The following is an 18,987-nucleotide window of genomic DNA, read 5'->3' on the forward strand; positions in this document are numbered from 1 at the left end:
CGTAACTTTTGCCGGTTTTTTGGTGTAATTCTGGTCCTAAGGGAAGCACATGCAAAAACCCATTAGCAATGAAAGTGTTGAGTGAGAGGATGAAAGGGTGTTCACCTGTCACGAATTTCTCTGAGTTGATGTCTGATTGTTTCCCTTCCAGGAGCTGCTGTGTCTGGGTACAGCCTTTCTCCAGCTGATGTTAAATTCGCCAATTTGTGAGCACCTTGTTCCCTTTCAAGGATCAATGCTTGCAGCTTCATCGACTTGGCTTCAAAATTCGAAACTGATATGCTTTTCAACTGACTAAGCTGTTCTTCCAGTGGGCTTAGCCATTTGTCTGTTTTTGTCAATTTATCAAGGTAACTTTGATGACCATCGACAAGACTTTGCCAGCGGTTGATAATTTCTTTGCTCATGACATGCAAGGATTGATATCTATAATAAATAGACAAAGAGCGGTAATATTGGAACATAATGAAACAAATTTCTTTAGCGACACACAAATACGCATATTGATCCACTTCCAAGGAAACAATATTGAACGAAAAAATAATTTATTTTATAGAGAGGCTCATATTGATTCTAACAAATTCAGACCATTAGTAAAGGCACCTTTAAAGGAGAATCAACATAAGTCTTAATTTATAAGTTACCAAAAACTTCACAAAAAATAAATGTACACAAGTTTTAAGAAGAGAATCATTCCGAAAAAACATTAAAAAATATTTCTCATTGCTATATAACGAAGGTTTGTGATAGACTAAGAAAAATTTGGAAATTTGTTGTCTGAACCATTTATTAATTATTAATTATCAGTCTAATTTTCTGATTTATTTGCATGAAATTAAGGCTAAATATAAACTGCCTTCGCTAAACTTTAAATGTGCTGTCCAGTACCCAAAATTGAAAGCTCTGCTTTACAATCTTGCCCCTGCAGTTTATGATAAAAATTGTATAAATAATCAAAGCTTACTTATTGCTAATCTGGGAGATTTGAGGTTTCATTCTCTCAACATTACTTATATGAAGAAGAGCATGGGATTTGTCGATAAATTCATCAATTTCCTTCTCTTTGTCGGTGATGATGTTCCTTTTTTCTTTGTACTTCTCCAATTGTTCCTGTTTTTGTTCCAGTGTTGCCTGCAGCTGCTCATCTCGGAATAAGGCCTCCGTGTTGCGGAACCACTTGCCATGGTGATTCAGCTGCTCTTCGAACTCAGCCCATTGCTCCAATACACCTTCTAGTTTTTTGCTGACAGATTCTGAGAAACAGAAGAAAAATATGAATGGCAATCGCTGAAATACACGCAACATTTAGTTATGAAATTATTATTTTACTTTAAATGAAGAAATATTATTTGCAGGAGTTTAAAACCAAATTTTCTTTCTGACATTCATTTGATAGGTATCTTCAATGCCTAAACACAATATTTAAAACTCACCTAGCTGCTCCAAGTAAGACCGCAAGGATGCTTTAATTTCCTTTAGCTCTTTTTCGATGGTGTCAATGCCTTTCTTCGAAGTGCTTTTGACGACTGATTGAGAAAGGGCCTCCAGTCCAGAAATCTTTTGTTCTCCAACACTGATTTTTTCTTTCAACTTTTGGATGACGCCCATCCTTTGGCTGAGGGTCACTTTTTCTCCTGTAGTATTATCACATTCTTCGAGCTTTTCTTTCTCGCTATTTAACCAGTCATGATACGCATCGCACTCAGCTTTCCATTGACTGTGCTTTTGCACACTTTCTTCCAAATTATGCAGTAGATCCTGAAAAATCAACATTTTCATGGTAAAAACAATTTTCTATTTCATTCATTTCCAGGGAGAGGACATACCAAGATAATTTCTAAATTTTTCCGTTCTCAAGTGCAGTAGATTTTATCGGAGAGAAGAACAGCCACAGTTGCCATAAATCAGCCTCATTTTAAATGAGAGAAAGTTGCATTGACAGATTTCTTGACGTTGCATGACAAACTGACCAGCTTATGTCGTTTAAACCATGTCTGTTTCTTCACTTTCTATCGCAATCGTAGTGAGAAGTTTTAAGTCTTGGCTGTGCTCAGAGCATTATACTTTTATGAATCAGCAAAGCTTTGAGGATTGGATGAGAGCATAGAGCATCATATAAACAAAGGTGTGCATTTGCCATGGTACATTGTATGCACAATGGTTGAAACCATATGGTGAGTTGTTTGTTCATATAACATCATAAGCTTCAGCCAAATGAGAAACCTTCTTTTCTTTACCACAATTTTAAACATTTCTTTCGGAGTCAAAAAAAGCTACAGTAAGCTTTTCCTGACTTAGAGACGCATTTCTTACCTACCTTCGCACATTTCCACTTTTCTAAAACCGCTTTTCTAAATTCCTTCTTGCTGAATTCCTCTTTCACAAATTTACTGAGACTTGTAGAGAAAAATTATACATAAATTACTCACTGCTAACATTCACAGGAAACATTTTTGGGCTAACACTCAAATGAGGATGAAAATGATTACTTACCTGAGATTTTGAAACTATATTATTGAAAAGTGTTTTGATGGACTGAAGATAAGTATTTAAGGACTTGTCTTTCGTTTGATTTACGAGTTGCTGAGCTTTTTCACAGACGGATTCAACTAAGCTTTGGTGAGACATTATTTCTTGATGCATGATGCTATGATTCTGTGAACACATAAATCAATATACAACAATATTGATAAAACAATCATATTGGTGAAGAAAATAAAAACAGGTAGATGAAGGAGTAAGCCTGAAAATTTATCCTGATTTTAAAGTAATAAATGAAATCAAGAGGTAGAAAAAAATCGACATTGATGGCATCGGTACTAATATCACATCATGAGGTAAATCGGTTCACATTGTTGGTTGTTTGTCTCATTGAGTCACTTAAATAAATCTGACTCATTTTCTTTATTTTCTAATAATAGGTAATGTTTTGGCAAAACTAAATGAAGAATACACAGTGCTTACCTGTAACTGAGCTCGTTTTTCTTGCAAAGCAGCTTTCAACTCCGTATGCTGGAGCATTGACTTCTCAACATCCTTCAACCATTTTGTCAACTGCTGTTGAGCAACAGAAAACTCTGCAAACTGCAAAAGGCACTGATCGAGCTTGCTGGTGGAAGCTTGCAAATGCTCGCATATATCGTCCCACAACTGCCGCAAGTTTTTCAACTGCTGACGAATTATCTCTCGGCCTTCAGGGGAAGTATGAACGTACAATTTCTCACCTAGATCAATTATTTTATCGAAATTCGCACTCTCTTGTGACCTCACTTCCGCTGCTTCCCTCATTTTCTTCTGCCTTTCTTGTAAAACAGATAAGTTGCCAACTATTTGACTGCAGTCCTTAAGATCTGCTTGCAGCTTTTTCAGCAAGTCGTTAAACTTGCTGTAGTCCTCATCAAACTGCAAGTGTTCCTTGGAAAATTGTTCATATCTTAAAATGGTGTCCTTGCAGCCTTTACGCAGAGATTGGTATCGAGACATTAGCTTTGATATTTTATCGCTGAAATTAAGGTCTGCTTCCAACATTTCTTTCTGCAACTGAACAAATTCGTCTGATTTTGAATTGATCTCATTTTCCAAAGCTTTCACTTTATTAAGGAATGCAATTTTTGTTTCGTAGGACGTACGCAGAGTAGGATCACGTATTTGACTTTCACACTCTTTCAGCCAGTTCAACAGATCATTGTACTTGGTTTCGGCATTGTTTTGGTGTTGCTGTGAGTTATGTAAATCTGACAGGTTTTTGGTGCACTCATCGAAGAATTTCTGGAAGGCTCTCTTATGTTCATCAAGCTCTGCGATTAAAACATTGTGCCCGGAGGGCTCAGTCTCACTCAAAATCTCCTTCAATTTTTCTTCACAATTGCTTAGTAGGCTGTCTCCATCACCTTTTTGTTCCATTAAATTTTCTATCACACTCAGATGAGATTCTAAGGAAGTTCTGTCAGCCGCAGAACCTTCTGAGATTAAAGTGCTCAAATAGTCTTTCGACTTTTCTAGAGACTCATTGTAAGACTCATGGTTTGCCACGTGTTTTTCTAAAGTTTTGACAGTGTCAGAAATAACTTTCACGATCTCATTGTATTCATTCAAAATAGAATCTAAACGACTTGCAGCATCTGCATCTGAGATCTGAGAAACTTTGCTTTTTAATTGATTTAAAATCGGGGAATGGGAAGTGACGTCTTGTAGAAGATTGCGATAGAATACAAGACTTACTTTCTTTTCTTTCAATGTTGGTTTAAGCTCATATGCAGGTACCATTTTGGACTTCGTATCCTCTAACCATTGTGTGACTTGGCCAAAACTGTCATCAAATGAAGATCGTGTCATTAAAATACTATCTAACTTTTTAATCACAGCGTTCGTTTTATCCATCAGCCCTTCGGACGCATCGCGTAAAGCTTTCAATTGATTCCTAATATCATCTCTGTCTTTTGGACTTATGTCTGCAAACAAAAGTTCTCCTTTTTCAGTTGCTTGATTGAGCAATGCTAGGCCTGCTTCACGATCGTCTGAAAACTTTTTAATTTCATTTAATTTTTCTGAGTAGTTGCTTTTGGTTACAGTACCAGGTTTTGCTTCACTGTCAAGCTTCATCAGTGCTGCATTTGCTTTTTGTACCCAATCCTGGCAACTTTTGATGATGTTGACATAATCATTATAGTTATTATTTAAAGCTTTAAGCTTATCAACGAATGCCTCTCTACTCGTGTTGGCTGTTCTAAAACGGTTATTTAGCTGATCAGCTTGATGGGTGACTCTTGCATCCGCATTATCCTTAGCAATTTCGCTGGCCTGCGCTTGAATTTCAACAATGACGGGCTCTTTCTCGGAGAAAGCACCTTTCAAAGCCTCAAGTTCACTAATTTTGGCATCTATGCTGGCGAGATCAATTTGATTTGACGTTAGAACACGAATTTGTTCTTCAACTTCTTTCAACCACGTTGCAAATGCTTCACAAGACTTCTTGTATTTGGATCGAAGACCAACATTAGACTTCAGCATATCTTTCAGATTAGCAAGTTTCCCACTCAGTTCATCAAGATCCTTGGTTGATTTGGTCATTTGTACAATGAAGGGTTCAACTTTGATTGCTTTGTTGTCAATATCTTTTAAAAGCTCAAGGCACTCCTCGATAGCTTGTTTTTTCTCCTGTAAGTTTGTGACTCCAGTCTCAATATCAGCAATTGTGGATAGTTTTGCTTCGAGACTGTATTCATCCACATTCGCTTCTGGTGCGCACCAGTTCAATTTCTCATTGAGGGTGACGAGATCATGGTCAAATTCAGCAAGCTTATCTTGGAAATATTTCATGAAAAAGTTCATTAATTTAGTTTCAATGTTGTTGGCATTTGATACAATATTTTCATACCGTCTGCTGACTGAGTTCATTTCCTTTGCTGCGGCAGAATCTGAGAACCAAGGGAACTCTGAATTGATTTCATTTATGGACTTGTTGATATCTGCTATACTGATATTAAAATCGACAAGTTCCTTCTTGAGATTCTGACAGGTTTTCAACCTTTCTGAAACAGCAATGTTCTCACCAGATAGATCATCACATTGCAAAATTCTATCTTTTAAAGGAGCTAGCTTATCATTCAAGGCTTTTACTTTACTTTTGATGGCGTTTTCATGTTTAAGAACATCGTTTGAAACAGACTCTAGTTTCTCAGCGATTTTCTTCACATCACGGAATCCCTCTTCTAGTAGAGTCTGCAATGAATCTAAGGTTGGGATTTTCACACCATTATTTATCTGCTGCAACTGGGCAGACTTAGACTCAATATTTGCTTTCAATTTCAAATGAGAGGGTAGTTGTTCTTTATAAGTATTCAATTTGCGCAAACGCTTCTCAGAATCGTTTGAGTTATTCAGGACATCTGTCAAAGCAGCTTTTACGTCACTCAACCAAAGGAGTATATCATTTTTATTTTCATCTATTTGCTTCCATAAAACGAGCTGAGACTCCATATTCTGTAATTTTCCATTTAAATTTTGGGTCAAATCTTTGTGAGCTTTCTCCAAGTCTCTTACTTCACTTTCGATTTGGCCTGCATTAAAACTTTCCAGGCCTTTAGAGAGTTTTGAGATAGATTGTCCTGCATCATTCATAGTGTTCAATAAACTTTTGGATTTTTTCAATTTATCCAAATTTTTCTTCAATTCCTTAGCACACAAGATGGCCTCAGTCTCATCATTAGGTGTTTCATACTCTTTTTGACCATCAGAGATTGATGATTTCAGCTTATCGCGTGAGTGGTAATAGTTTTTCCATTGCAAGTTGATCTCAGCATACTTTTCTTTGTAGAGTTTTAAGGAGTCATTGACTTTCTCCCAGTTTAAGTCGATGGATGTCAATATATTTTGAACTGTTGCAGCATTGTCACTATCTTGTTTCATTAATAAGTCTCCTTCGCGGTGCAAATTCTCTTTATTCGCTTGAGTTGAGACATGAGCTTCCCAAAGTCTTTGAATGGCTTTTACTGTTTGGCTCAAAACTTCGCAACTGTTGGCCGATAAGATAATTTGTTGAAGCTGACCTTGAGTTGATAACAAATTATTGGACACTTCTTGTTGCAATTCTTGGAAACGATTCCACTCAGCTGACAGTTGCTCAGCATGCTTTTGTTTCTCATTGAGTTGTGATCTGTTAAGAATAAGACACATTGATTAACACAATTAGCAAAATTACTCAGGATCTGAAATAGCAAATTTAAACCACTTATTCAGATTTAGAGAAAGTTTCTGGAGCACTCCTAGCTATATCCATGTCTTAGTGGTTCACTCTTACACTCCAAATGAAGTATCAATGGAACACATTGGTTTATTGTAAGATTTGAACCTACTTTATCGCTTAAAGTCATATTTTACCTTTATTTTGGCAAGAGAGTCTACCAATAAAAAATTAAAAATAGAAATACTATGGTACAGAAATTGTGTTTTACATTTGACATAAACCAGATATTTTCATGAAAGAGCCAAATTCAAGCGTAAACACCTTATTCAGCACACAACATCCGTTATCTAGAAATTCTAGGAAAATAACTAAAATAGAGTTTGGGGCATGAAAAAGAAAAACTGGTCAATTGAAAAATTGTACATTGTGTAGGCATGCAAGAGCACTTTAATCAATCATCATTATTAAAACATGAATTTACCTGAGTTGATCTATTTTCTTTTTGATTTCACCCCACTCAGCGACGGCTGATTTTCCCTGAATTGAAACTCCGCTAGTAGTACAGATTTCATCAGTAGCTACACTGATGGGTTTCCAACTATTTACTTCCGAGACAAGTTTACTTAGCTCAGTTTCGATTTCATTGGCAGGTTTTCCAGCCTGGAACTCATGAGTAACATGTTCGATATGCTGATTCGTTTCTGATATCCAATTCAATAATTCAATCCATTTTTCAAGAGCTAGTCGCTTCTTTTGCAGGCTCTCTTCCAAACTCTGAAATCCAAAATAGGACATTAAACTCCAACTCTTTGTAATTTAATGACAAAAGCGAAATTTTTAAAAGCAACGAGACAAATAGAGAGCTACAAAAAAGGATTAAAGGAGGAAAAAGGATTTTATCCTCTTCTGGACTGACACCAGAAGAAAAAAGGGAATTATATTAAGTTTTCAAACCCACTTTTCTTCAACGGATTTTCCATGATAAAAATACTTTGATTAGGTTAAGTTACTTTAATTAAGTGAAAGTAACTTATGAAGAGTAATTTACTTACCCTTTTGACATTTACTTTTCCTCATTCTTTTAATACATGCGTGTTTCAAAATAGAAATTGGAATACAACTGGGGGTAGTAGAGAAAAATTCGGAACTCACTAACCTTGTTTTTACTACACAGAAATTCTAAGGTCTCATTCAATGTGCCACTGTCTGGAGAAGCTTGGATTGCTGCTTTCATTTGAGTTTTGATGATCTCGAACTGAGGAAGCTTTTCACTATGATCTTGGAGTAAATTGTGTACATTACTCAAAGCTTTATCTACGTCTGCAACAGCTATTCCATTGGTGAGTTCTGCTTTCATTTCAATACCATTGATCCATTCAACGAAAGCCTGCATTTGATTCTGGAAATCTTGCCTAGAGATAAAGAGGAAATTGAAAACATTTTTAATGAAACAGAGTATGGTATTGGTAGGAAAGGCGCAATTTCTTGGGGTTAAAAAACACCTGTTTTATTGTTCATTTCTATTTTGTTTGGTAAAATTTGATTTTAAGAAAAAATTTTTTCAATGGAACAAAATTTTACCGAGAATGTCGTCAAATTTTGAATCCGAATTCAGCGGCTAGAATTAAATTCGGTCAGACCCCACAACTTGAGTCTGCTGTACATTAATGAAAACAAAATCTGAATATCAGGGAATTTCATCAGAGAATGATAACTATCCCTCGTGGACAAAAAACAAACACATGAGATTTGCATTTGCTAAATTCACAGATTTTATCATTTGACCAAAGAAACTTTGTTATAAAAAAAGGGAACCATTTTTAGGCATTCTCTGGGGATATTCTTAAGCATTTTTGACTGCATATTATACTTGGGAGAGATCCTGGATGTTACCCATCTTTAGGGCTGTTCTACCGGTTGTCGATAAGCTACCGAAACAGTTCCGTTAAGAAAAAGTTACGATAAGAACGCTCTTGCTGATAGCGATCAGAGTTTTCGGAGCTGACGAAAATAACGGGGCAACAATGCATTGAGTGCGAGCTCTCAAAAATCAGATAAGGTCGGCTGTTAACGATATCATCGCCACGGTCGGTACTGCCGCCAGTTTCAATAAGAGACGATATCGATAGTGTTCCGGCAAGAATCCGTTTGAACACCCCTACCCATCTTGCACCACTTTTTCCAAAACAACGAATTTTCCCAGGGATGGCCTGTTTTTTTAGGGGGGGGGGGGGAGGGGAGATTCTAATTTTATACAAGTCTTCAAAAGATTTTTTTTTTTCTAAACTTAGAGCTTAAAAGTTCATTGGGATCAATCAAGTTATCTCTGAGAACAGATAAAACCCAAAATTTGCAATATGTAATTAAAAAAAAAAATACCTGTAAAAACAAGAGCTCTTAAACTAACCTATTTTCAATTGCTTCTGATATCTGAAGACCCTTTTGTCTAACAGACTGAACTGATTGGCTGGACAACTTTTTCAGCTCCAAAACCTTTGATTTTAATTTTGCTCCACCTTCATTAGATACAGCAATACAAATTTCATCGACAGCAGGAATTATGCCAGATAACTCACTCTGAGCTTCGGTCAGTAATTGATTTATGGCCTGAAATTAAAAGACATTCTAAATTACATAATAAAATAAATTAAAAATTATTTCTCTCAATACTGAAAAAATAAACAGCGAGATTGTCAACAGGTTGTAAAACCATTTAATCTTAGAGATAAAAAAACTAAATGAAATTGGTGTGAAAATCAATTATTTCATATTCAGTTACAGTACCTATCTGTCGAGATCTTTCTACATTCCTGACAAAAAGAAATGCGAAAATGACATCTAATACTTGGACATACCTTCAGTTCGATCAGATGCTGTTCGAGTTCTGATTGGGGCTTGCTTAGGTCAATTGGTGTTTCAATAGATTTAATAGTTTGAGGATTTTTCAATTTTTGCTCAATTTTATTTAAACTTGAAGTCACAGATTCCCACTTAGCGGTGAGGAGGTTTAGTTTATTAGACCTGTCAAAAATTTCTGATTCAACAGTAGAAAGGCGAGAGCTAAGACTGTCCATTTCATTCGCTTTTACTCCTTCTTCTGTTCCTTTGCTGATTGCGTGTAGCGAATCTAATTCACTTGCTTTGATTTTGCATTCTTCCATTAAAGTCTGAAACAGATAAGATTATTTAACTAGTAGAAAAATGAAAACAACTAATAAAGGAAAACTTAAAACAAAACTAAAAATCAATATATGACCAGAAATAAAGAGACTGAAAAAGTTGATCTTTGGAGAAAAAGCAGAGTATAATACTGCCTTGCTAAAGAAAAACTCCGTACAAGCCTTCAGGCGTTGCCAAATTTCTTTCAATAAAAAACAAATTTGCTGCAAACTTGTTAATATTTTTTGTCAAATACTACGGACAATTTTGTGCGCAATTTAATCTAAAATATCTGAAAATTTCAAGGAAAAATAAGCTTAACTTCCCACAAAAATCCATGTTTTATCCGGAGAAATTTGACAGCTCTCGAATGTTCATACGGCGTTCTGAAGAACGGCAGAATAATATACTAAAGTAAGAGGTGAAAAAAGGAGAAAAAAAAGTCTTTTTTGTGTTATGAAATATAAATAAGCGTATAATCTTTTGATGATGAGAATTGGGTAAGCTGAACTATTAAGACTTTAGGCTAATCCGTAAGTTCTAATTATCAAAATATGTTTGTGTGACTTGCTAACTGACTTGAAAGCCAGTACAGTAAGACCTCAAATCATCGGATCGAGTTTTAATGGATTCCACGATTTAACGGATCGATCCTCCAGTCCCTTCAGCGGGACCGACTAGCGTGATTTAGCAAATTCCGCGATTGAACGCATTCGGCCTCCGGTCCTGTGAAATCCGATAAATTGAGGTCTTACTGTATTACAAAAAAACTTGCGGGATGAGAGACAACAACTGCTTGATCATACTGTACTTACTTTGATACTATCAAACTGTGCTACTGCTTCCGCAAGCTCTGTCGGTTTAGTCCAACCAGTTTTCAGAACTAATTCAACCTCATCCAGCCAGGCTTTCAATACACTGAATCCCTTCTGATAGTGCTGCGAGATTTCTTGATGTTTTTCCGCGATACACTGCTGAGATAGGATCAGTTCATCTATTTCTAAAAGCCTGCCTTTCAGAGATTTTAGTTCCGAGATGAGACTTTCACCTAAAATAATCATAAAAGTATCGATTAGATACAAAAATAACTCATTCAAATCGCTTAAGGATAACAAACCAATTTTGGGGTGTTGATAATGAGGCTACGAAACTTCATGCAACTAGACTTCAGAGATTATTTTGTGACATCAATTTTCAGTTATTTTTTTTTTTTTTTTTTTTTTTTTAAGGAATCGCTTTCATTATTGCACAAAATGTATTAAAATTCTCTTTGCTCATTCCTTTAAAAATTTCACACAAAAATGTCCAGTAATATTCTTTTCAAAAATAAAAGTCCGAGTAGAAATGTAGAAACATCAAAATCGAAGTTTTTATGATTGTTTAAAAAATAAATCATATCATAGGGAAAAAAAAAATATTTTCGAAATTCCACCATTGGTAATTGTAAGAACACTCAGGCAATGTAGTAAGCATTATAGGTGTTCCACTATTCATTTTTCAGCAGACAGTGCACTAAAATTTTCTTAACTCATACTTTTCTAGTGCTTTATCAGGCTGTTAATTTATTCTTTTGAAGAATCATAATCATAACCTCTCTTAATTGAATTAATCTAACCATTATTATATGCACATGGAAAAGCCCATGATCACCCACCTCAAAATAAGTATGATTCATAAAAAATATAATAAAAATAGGCGTTAATGCTTTTGAAAAAAAAAACATTAAAATTACCTTGAGGCACTTGTTGGGCCTCTGAGAGGAGTACGTCAACAGCGGACAGTTTCTCCGCAATTTGAGCATGAAGCGCATCAATCATTCCCAGTTTCTTGCGAACTGGAATAGCACTTGACTGTATTTGATTCAAAGCTGTTGGAGCAGTTTCAAGCGTCCACTGTTTCAGAGCCTTTAGTTCGGGCTCAAACTTCTCATGGACCAAAGATTTTTTCTCTAACTTTTTCAGTGAATCATCTGCCTGCTTTTGCGCTTTTTTCATTTTTTCTTCAACTTCAGTCACCTAGAAAAGGCAAACAAAATCTTAATTAGGCTTGCATAAAAATTTCCTTTTTCCTACCTGACTGAAAAAATAATATATAGGATCTGAACATTTTTTTACAAATGTTGATGCTTGGTTTATTTTTGACAACAGAAAATGAACTTTCTACGTTATGACAAAGGTGAAGCGTAAAGAATTAATTAATCACACCATTAGTCATTGCCGTTCTTATGATAATTAAATTTTCTAATGAAAAAAGGCCTGGTGTGCAATAAGTACAGTGTCTTGCACTTTGCATGGGGTGATTACATTGTAATTCAAAAACTCTAGTTGGTTGAAGATATTAGAGATTTAGAATAATTCTAGTCCCACAAATATAATTAAAAGTTTACACAGGTCATTAAATTTATTGACCAGTTTCATAGGGCAGAACAAACTGCTGCAATTTTGAATTAATGTCATGGACATAGGACTTTTTTCATGAGCCAATTCAGTTGTAAGGAGCTCTGCATTGAAAGCATTCAAACAATAAAAAAAATGAAATGGAAAAATTGGAGAAAACTTCTCCTGGATACAGAGGATGAACTTACCTCTTTGATGATCAGAGGTTTTCGCTCAGGAGCAGTGACTGCGATCAAATCGGAACTGAGTTCTTTCAGCCGTGTTAGTAACTCTTCAGCTGCTCGCCGTAGAGCTTTGCTAAGCTCCTGCTTTGAACGTAACTCTTCATTGATATCTTTGGAATCACCCTTCGGCACGTACTTTAACTCCTGTTCAGCATTTTGTAACAATTTCATTATCTCATCCTTCAGGTCCTGATAATTAACCCACAGTGAGTGTGTTCCTGCCAAGAAGCGAGAAAAAAAAAAGGATTAAAGAGAGAATCTCTAGGTCTAGGTATGAAAGAGTATGGTGGAGGGGGGGAGGGGAATTCAGAATATACCACTGCTTTGGTCTGATGTAATATTATAATCACTCAGTTCTTCAATTCAATTTTTGAATACATTGGTTGCCAACTTAAAATGAAGGCTAGATCGCCAGCCGAAATGTATCAACATTTGGTTAGTGTGTTTTAGCCTAAATTCCTTTTTGGTTTTATTGTTCCTTATCTCTTCTAATAGAGTTTTTGGCTGCAATTCTTTACTTCTCTTTTCATTTTAAATGATATTGACGAAAATTTTAAATCAACACGATTCGATATATCAAACACCAGCTAAATCCTAACACCTATTGCTATCAAATTTCCTTTACACTTCACAACTATCACAGAAAAGTCAACGTGAGCAAATATGCAAAGAAATACCTTTGAGTTGCTCTAATTTTTCCATTGTGCCTGTAAATGCCTTCTCCCATTCAGCCTCAAGCTCCATGACATCCTTTTCAACAAATGTGGGTCCATCGGAGGTTTTGGCTAGAAGTCGTCCCCGCTGCAGCATGCTAACGATGTTACTTCTTTGTTTGTTCAGTTGAACAACAATGGCCTCTTGCTGTTTCATCAATGCCTCAATAGATTCCAGAGTCTCCGGCCTTGGAATTGAGCTATCACGTACTTTACCCAAGAGATTACAAACCTGAACAGCGAAATGATTCGATGTTTAAGAAATACATCATTCTCTTTTTGAGTGTAAAACCAAGGAGAAACCTAACAGTTTGATACAAAAATAAGCAACAAACAACACATGAATCAAGGGGATTTTATTGAAAATGATAATGCAACAAAGACATAATTTTTTGTTTAGCTGTTTTGAAATTTGCTTTTTCTAAAACCTTTTTTTCTTTGGAGCATATAAATTTTATTTCAATTTAGTTTCTGATACTTTGAAGTGTGCTTAAAGATATCATTATTTTTTTCTTCATTTTCTTTCTAACCTAGGAAGAGGGTGTGCTTCCAGTATAAACATTTCTACCGACCGGCCAGTGGCCAAAGTCAGCAATACACCATTACTCGACTTGTTGAAAAATTGGTAAACATTTAATGTAAAATTGGACATATTTCTGCCAAACGGAACTATGTGCATTATGACGTGAGCCCTGTTATGCAAGTATTCTTATGGGTCTCAGGACTCATGTCTTAATGCACATAATTCCGTTTGATAGAAATACGCCCAATTAGAACACAGAAGTTATTCTTAGTTCCTAAGATTTCTACTTAATTAAGAGATAAACTACCTTCACAGAAAGACATGAATAAAAGAGCAAAGATAAAAGAAAAAGAAATATAAAAATTGTTGAATCACTTACCTCTTTGACCTCTCTCCGATACGAGTAACATTTTGTGTAGAATTCTGTTTTAGTCACAGTCATTTCGATGGACGGAATTAATGATTTATACCTGGCTATTAAATCCTCTAATTTTTGTTGCTCTGCATCACACTCATGTGTTTGATGGGGACATAGTGAGTCTAGCGTTTGCACTAACCATTTCATTTCATCTCTTTTGCTGTTGACATCTTGACAAATATTCTAGGGCAAAAAAAATGCAAGTAAATAAAGACTGATACTCAGAGAATAGCAAGGATAAAGTTTCTTAGGGACGCAAGACTTCAGATATCAAGTTTAATGGACGTATACTACATATCGACAGCGTAAGTCCGCAGTCACATATCTCGTTTGCGGTGTGTGAAAATCTCCTCCTCTATGTTATTTTTTTAAAGGAGAACAAATTGACATCATTCCTTGAAGTTTATGCAGAATTTTCTTCGCACAGAGAATAAAAATCACGGCAGATTTGAAGACTTGCCGTTGAGTAGTTTTCCGTTTAAAAAATAAAGTATGACAGGAAGTCTGCGACTTCGCAAACCAAGTTATGTGATTGCTGACTTACACCGTCAATATATCGAAGCAGGAGGATCAACTCAGCTAAAGGATAACATTTGCTCAGACAAGGTGCAATTTTCTGGAGGAGAGGGGGAAGGTCTTTCGAAAAATTATGCTAAAATGCTGTAAAATTAATTAAAATTGGGGGCAGGTGATTCTCCATCCCCCTCCCATACCCCCAACCCTCCAAATGATGCTCCTGTATAAAAAAGTGTCTCAGAATAAAATTTAGTTGCAGCAAGACTATGAAATCATTTTTCTTTATTGCTGTGGCAGGTTATTACCAGAAAAATGTTGTTTTACAAAACTTAAGGACAAAAGTTTACTGTATTTTCATGTAAACAAACTGTGAATATCAGAGAATTTTTCATTTTCCTCCATTAAAAATCCTCTAACGACTTCTTTGAAAAGAGTGAGGTATATTGGAAGCAATGTTATGATATCTACCAGTAGTTAAAGTATCGTTTTGAGTTACCTGGAAGATGGCTTTTTCTTTTTCAAATTCTTCAGCAGTAGATAGTTCTTTCAAAATATTTCTGATACTAGCATCCACCGCATCCATCCAGCTAGTCATTTCGTTGAATCTGGAGGATTAGGAAAAAGAAAAGAATTGAATGTACGGGTTTTTTAGTTCCTAATCAAAAATAAAAAAAAAATACTGAAATATGATGAAAGCTTCAAAACCATTGCAAAAGAGAGCTACAAATATTTCCTGTTACTTATCAGGATCTTCCACACGAAAAAACATACCTTAATTTTGCTGATTCAGTATTTCTCAATTTTCTGGTGATTTTAATCTTATCCTCTTGAGAGAAGACTTCGGAATTTTCTAACTAATTTGTCGGACACTTCTCTGACAAGTAAATAACATGTCCGTAGAAATACAGAAGCAGCGCAGACAAAGTACATTCTTTTGTGCGGGGGATGATGATATCTTGCCATGGTTTTTGAGGTTTAAAATACTACAAAACGTTAAAATTAAGCCTAAATACTTGATCAAGACATAAAAAATACAGCTGTGAAGGAAACCATATCTTACTTGAGATGATAAGTAGACCATAAATCAGGAACATTTTGCAACTGAAGACGTACAGCTTCGGCTTTCTGTTGAGTTCCTTCCCACTGATTGGTTGCTTGATTGAAAGCGTCTGTCAATGAGGAATCTCCTCCATGACTAACATAAGCTGCACTTATTTTTCCCATGTCCATTAAATACTGATTTACTTGATTAATCCTTTGTTCATTCATAAACATTTGCTGAAAAAAGAACATGCATGAATAAGCAATACAAAAATTTTAAATTGTTAAATTCTGATTGACAGAAAAATAAACTCTCTGCTAACCACAACTGAATTGACTTATGCGAAAACGTCTGTTGTCCAATACAGGGTTTCATAATTGCAGTGGTTTCTTTTGCCCCTCAGCACTAATGAATAAGATCGATTTCTTTCGTAAACGTTTGATTTTACTTACAAGGGGAGCTTCCCAAGCTGCCGCCTCCAATCGAGCTGAAAAAATTCGTACTAACTCTATAGATGAATCCATTAGACCCTTGTTTTTTTTTGTTTTTACCAATGCTCCCTGGAAACACTCCAAAAAAAATTCGAAAAGTCCGATTTTGAGCGCGCAAAGATAGTGTGCGCTGGACACTCAGCGTGCGCCAAGAAGGCTGGACAAGGACAAGTAGCAAGGGCTCTTTGCCTCACCCAACCCTCCCAGCTAGCGAATTGATACGTGGAAGTCACAAATTGGACATCGGACGTTTTCGCATACACCGATTTAATTATACATCCTTTTTCATCCAATTTTACTGAATTTCACTGGCAAATCGTATTTAAAAATAAAATTTCCAAAGCAAATGGGCAGAACTACATACATGTTCAGTGCTCTCTTCTAGTGCTCTACAATAGAGCTATCATCCCCTACAAGTGATTAACACAGGAACCATAAAACGCTAAAATGGAGGCAATCAAAAAAGAAAACACAAAAAAATAATAGGCATCATCAGCTACTCTCAGAGAAAAGGGTTAGATTTATTCCATTTCATTTATTACTTTCATGAAATCATCTGGTATAACAACAGGGAGGAAAAAAATTCTCACCTTGTTCCTGTTTAATAGAGTTTCAGGGTGTTCATTTCTGTTAAGTGCTTGTAATTCATAATTTAATTCTTTGTCCATTTCTTTCATAAGCTGACTAAAAGCTGCTTCATCTAACCTAAACTCTAGGCGCATTATATGCTGAGGAACTGCTGTCAAGACTTCCTGCAAGAGGTTTTAAAAAGAACACTATTAGCGCAATTTGAATGGATTGGAAAAATTTTTGAATGTAAAATAGGTATTTATGAACTTCTCTGGAAACATAGGCAAATTTAAATTGATATTATCCTAACGTTATTAAGAGCAATCTGTACACATTGAATAAAGAATTGATAGTCATTTGATCTCATAATATTTGTACAGTATGGATTTTGTATGATAGAGAAGAGTTCAAAAACGACTTATATTGAACGTCATGGATATAGATTATTCATAATTATTATATTTTAATAGGGTGTCTAGTTTTTTTTTCATTTTCAAAAATCTTGATGAAATCCTGATTTCATAATTTTTCCAAATCCTGATCAAATCCTCATTCTTGCGAAGAAAAATTAGGTGAATGTAACTTCACAAAAATAGCTTGATAAAAAAATCCGATCGGACAGCCGACTTTTCTCAAATTTTGATTTTACGACCGATTTTTCCTCAAATCCTGATGAAATCGGAATTAAATCCTGATTAGCCTCAAATCCTGATAGAATCAGGCAAATCGGGAAAATCCTGATGCTAGACACCCTGTTTAATCATATTTATTTCGACAGGCACAAGTGACAATGACTGAAAACTTCTCTCTCAGGAATGATAGAGTAAAAAATTTCACATCACCTTCCATTTTGATGTAAGGGTCTCTACTTGGTTTGAGATGAGTTCATGTTCTTCTTCCGGTAATGATGCTTTCAGGTCTTGGGATATACTAATTAAATCACGCATCCAATCTTCATTGATGTGCTGGAAAAATTTCTTGTGCATTTCTACAGCTTCCTGAGATTCTACAGACTTATCGTCCATCAGTTTTTTGGCGGTTTTGAACCATTCCTTAATTACATAAGTGACTTCACCAAAATTGTGCCAACTCCGGATTAAATCTTGGAGTTTCTGCAATAAACAAAAGAAAATAAATGAAAAAAGAGAAAAAACACGAAATCATGTACATATGGAAACACGAACAGTAACCCACTAATAGTCAATTATGCAAATTTTTCAAATTTGAAAAATCTGCGTCTAATGACTATAGTCATTAAACGCAGATGGCAACAAACGAAATATGACTGATCTCCGAATCAATTTTAATTCACATCATTGCCTCAAAAGGCTGTGCAGTTGGAGAGATCGATGAGTTTTTTTCAATTTACTGAAAACGAAACAGCCAACAGTTGGTTGGACATAGTTCAACACATTAAAATCCAAGGAACGCTCCTTTAAGAGAGGAAAATCAACACAAAATTTTTAAATTGTTCAAATACTCTTCAAGAGAATAGGGTCTAAAAATCTCTACATTTAGTTGGTTAGTTGGTGTAGTTTGGTTGGTTTAGTTGGTTTAAAACCAGCAAAATTACCAAAAAGACTTCAGCCAAGAAGCACTGATAGATAAGTACTGGTGTAATGGTCCAGCGGGAAATGAACCACCTGGAATACCTTAATACACTTAAATAATGATAATAATTAAGAAAAAAAAGACGAGGATATATATTTACCGAGTAGACCTAACAACCTCAAGGCATGCTAAATAATGGACAGGATACTTACAATTTGAACACTCTGTGCTTGTTGCGTGACTTCTTGAAATCGTGTGTTCAACCCTGTCATTCTCTCCAGTACATCTTGAGTCTTGACATTTTCATTTTGTTGCATGATTGTTTGAAGCATTTTGTTCTTGCTATTCAACATCGACTGGTAATAAAGTGTCCTTGCAAAGAAAGCTTTATGTCTCTCCAGTTGGGATTGGGCTTCATCTTTACTTTTCGGAGGGGTCATTGTGGAAAGGAACTCCTCGGCCTTTTGTAACCACTGACTTATTTCTGCATGACCAGCTTCTAGTGATTCATTTTGCACTGTAATCTGATGGAATGCGTGCAATTGTATGGGTAACAACGCACGGATTCTGACTAGACTTTCTGTACAGGCAAAAAAGAAAAAACATATCAAATAACATGAATTTCACAGGTAGAAGAATTCAACAAAAAATTGATAGTTTCAGAATTTGAAATCTTTTTTTAAAATCTCTAGCAAATCA

The 18,987-nt window shown here is 35.5% G+C and overlaps 1 protein-coding gene across 2 annotated transcripts in view; it reads right to left on the minus strand.

The window, feature by feature from the left end:
* LOC109035280 (uncharacterized) overlaps positions 1 to 18,987 on the minus strand; it is a 250,496-nt gene that overhangs the window by 148,429 nt on the left and 83,080 nt on the right. For both annotated transcript variants that reach the window (XM_072302795.1, XM_072302794.1), the window contains exons 19-37: positions 18,501 to 18,868; positions 17,580 to 17,849; positions 16,758 to 16,919; positions 15,695 to 15,912; positions 15,131 to 15,239; positions 14,080 to 14,301; positions 13,142 to 13,409; positions 12,429 to 12,682; positions 11,577 to 11,859; positions 10,660 to 10,892; positions 9,541 to 9,852; positions 9,093 to 9,292; positions 7,842 to 8,097; positions 7,167 to 7,459; positions 2,965 to 6,655; positions 2,494 to 2,655; positions 1,434 to 1,758; positions 965 to 1,253; positions 106 to 426 (exon numbers count right to left, since the gene is read on the minus strand). In XM_072302795.1, coding sequence (XP_072158896.1) covers positions 106 to 426; positions 965 to 1,253; positions 1,434 to 1,758; positions 2,494 to 2,655; positions 2,965 to 6,655; positions 7,167 to 7,459; positions 7,842 to 8,097; positions 9,093 to 9,292; positions 9,541 to 9,852; positions 10,660 to 10,892; positions 11,577 to 11,859; positions 12,429 to 12,682; positions 13,142 to 13,409; positions 14,080 to 14,301; positions 15,131 to 15,239; positions 15,695 to 15,912; positions 16,758 to 16,919; positions 17,580 to 17,849; positions 18,501 to 18,868 — 8,236 coding nt within the window. The remainder of the gene's footprint in view (positions 1 to 105; positions 427 to 964; positions 1,254 to 1,433; positions 1,759 to 2,493; positions 2,656 to 2,964; positions 6,656 to 7,166; positions 7,460 to 7,841; positions 8,098 to 9,092; positions 9,293 to 9,540; positions 9,853 to 10,659; positions 10,893 to 11,576; positions 11,860 to 12,428; positions 12,683 to 13,141; positions 13,410 to 14,079; positions 14,302 to 15,130; positions 15,240 to 15,694; positions 15,913 to 16,757; positions 16,920 to 17,579; positions 17,850 to 18,500; positions 18,869 to 18,987) is intronic.

This window comes from Bemisia tabaci, chromosome 7 (genome assembly GCF_918797505.1).
Source record: "Bemisia tabaci chromosome 7, PGI_BMITA_v3".
Taxonomy (NCBI): Eukaryota; Metazoa; Arthropoda; class Insecta; order Hemiptera; family Aleyrodidae; genus Bemisia; species Bemisia tabaci.